This window comes from Mandrillus leucophaeus, unplaced genomic scaffold, assembly GCF_000951045.1.
Source record: "Mandrillus leucophaeus isolate KB7577 unplaced genomic scaffold, Mleu.le_1.0 Scaffold6, whole genome shotgun sequence".
NCBI lineage: Eukaryota > Metazoa > Chordata > Mammalia > Primates > Cercopithecidae > Mandrillus > Mandrillus leucophaeus.
The window spans coordinates 2,840,599-2,843,045 of record NW_012106474.1 but is presented as its reverse complement, the minus strand read 5'-3'; the positions used below and the strand labels follow the sequence as shown (position 1 = coordinate 2,843,045).

Sequence of the window (2,447 nt, the reverse complement as noted above, 5' to 3'; positions counted from 1 at the left end):
TTCTCATTCATCCTTACACCTCACACGACCTGCCCAGTCTTCATCGTTTCTCATTCATCCTTACACCTCACACGACCTGCCCAGCCCTCTTTGGTTCAGTTCATTCCCGGAAGCCACTTAGTCTTCTCAGATGAGTGACACCCACCTCTGAATATAATGTCTCTTTTTTGTCTTTTCTTTTCAGCCAAGGAAACAAGGATAAATGGCTCACACAGCGAAGGCAGTTCCTAGACACGTGGGAAATTCCCTCACCAACGAGCAATTAAGAAAACAAAAACAGAAACACATAGTATTTGCACTTTGTACTTTAAATGTAAATTCACTTTGTAGAAATGAGATATTTAAACAGACTGTTTTAATCTGTGAAAATGGAGAAGAGCTGGCTTCAGAAAATTAATCACATACAATGTATGTGTCCTCCTTTGACCTTGGAAATCTGTATGTGGTGGAGATGTATTTGAATGCATTTAGGCTTAATTTCTTTGCCTTCCACATGTTAACAGTAGAGCTCTAGGCACTCTGGTTGCAATCCTATGGCTTTCCCTAACCCCTGCAGTCACTTCCAGACGGCTGTGCTTACAGCGTTGTGGAATCATGTTGGAAGCTCCACATTTCCGTGGAAGGTTGTGATGTACGGTTGACCCTTCAGGCAGTTAACATGCAGGGGGTGGTTTGTTTCTTGGGGTTTTCTGTTAGTTTGTCTTGTTTTGCTTTCCAGAGATCTTGCTCGTACAATGAATCACGCAACCACTAAAGCTATCCAGTTAAGTACAGGTAGTTCCCCTGGAGGAAGTACTATTTCCAAACTGTCTTTGGTGTGATACTTTGGCTCAAAGGATGTTTGCTTTTCCATTTGAAGCTTCTGTTTGAGTTTTGCCCTGGGGCTCGAGCGAGTCCTGGAGAGTCGTCCTGATGGTGGGAGGCTGCCTAGGAGGGGCCCATCCTTTCAAAATGTAAGGCCAGCCACGGTGTGACCGAGCTGGCTAACAGGCTTGTCTGCTTGGTTTTTCTCCTACACGATCCTCCTACCTGGTCCACCCCAGGGCTACCGTAAGGTAAAGTCTTCACCTGAACCAATTATGAGCAGTCTCCTTACTGAAGGCACAGCCGGATCCATGGTGCCCCCTGGGCTGGTGTTGGCAGCCGGGGAGAAGTGCCTGCGGGTCCCCACAGTTCCTTTCTGCTTTTCTGAACGCATCAAGGGTACGAGAACTTGCCAATGGGAAATTCATCTGAGTGGCACTGGCAGAGAAGGATAGGAGTGGAATGCCCACACGGTGACCAACGGAACTGGCCTGCGTGCACAGCCAGCTGCCCCGCTCAGGCCTGGGCCCGGAGCTCAGGACGCCCTCTGTCTGTAAGGAACCGTTTGGAGGACAGTTTGAGAGTGGAAACTTCAATGTGATTCTATCTCGGCTCAGACTGTTGGTTGGAGAAACATCTTCGAGGCCCCAAATCCCCTGAGACGTGCCTTGTAGAATGACGTTTGTGAGGTTCGGATGCTTGTGGAGCATCGCATAAGGCTTCTTCCTTATTTAAACTGTGCAAGGTAAAAATCAAGCCTTTGGAGCCACAGAACCAGCTCAAGTACATGCCAATGTTGTTTAAGAAACAGTTATGATCCTAAACTTTTTGGATAATCTTTTGTATTTCTGACCTTTGAATTTAATCATTTTTCTTAGATTAAAATAAAGTATGCTATTAAAACTATGTTAGTCTTTTTTTTTTTTCCAACTAAATGCAGATTTTGATAATTGCTTAATTGTACAGGTGTCCACTGTAAGGGAGGGAAAGATGAGGGCTCTGGGCAGAAAGAATTGGAATCCTGGCTGTGTCCCTGAGTGGGGTGTGACTTTAGACATGACCCCTCAGTTCCCCCCTGGGATGCGGGGATGCTGGTGGCATGCATGAGCCTCCTCCTGCCACACATGGGAAGAGAATTATGTGAGTTGTTAATGTATGCAAAGTGCTTGGAACCTGCACCCCAGGTGTGCCACGTACACGTGTTTGCCCTGACCGTGTGGAAGGTCATCTTTCCGTGAGTCTGAACTCCACACTGGCCAGTGCTGCTGACGTCACCCGGTGCTATAGGAAACTTCAGAAGAAACAAAAAGAGTGCCTTATTTTGATTAAAGCTGGTGGCTGGGCACGGTGGCTCATGCCTGTATTCCCAGCACTTTGAGAGCCCGAGGCGGGTGTATCATTTGAGGTCAGGAGTTTGAGACCAGCCTGGCCAATCTGGTGAAACCCCATCTCTACTGAAAATACAAAAATTAGCTGGACATGGTGGCAGGTGCCTGCAATCCCAGCTACTTGGGAGGCTGAGGCAGGAGAATCGCTTGAACCTGCGAGGGAGAGATTGTCAGTGACCTGAGATCATGCCATTGCAGTCCAGCCTGGGCAATAGAATGAGACTCAGTCTCAAAAAAAAAAAAAAAAAAAAAAAA

General features: G+C 47.0%; 1 protein-coding gene across 1 annotated transcript in view; it reads left to right on the top strand.

Annotated features, from left to right (window-relative positions):
• Window positions 1-755, top strand: part of SMOC2 (SPARC related modular calcium binding 2) — a 255,415-nt gene extending 254,660 nt beyond the window's left edge. The window contains exon 13 of the mRNA XM_011999604.1: window positions 185-755. Coding sequence (XP_011854994.1) covers window positions 185-202 — 18 coding nt within the window. The 3' untranslated portion in view covers window positions 203-755. The remainder of the gene's footprint in view (window positions 1-184) is intronic.
• The last annotated feature ends 1,692 nt before the right edge of the window (window positions 756-2,447 follow it).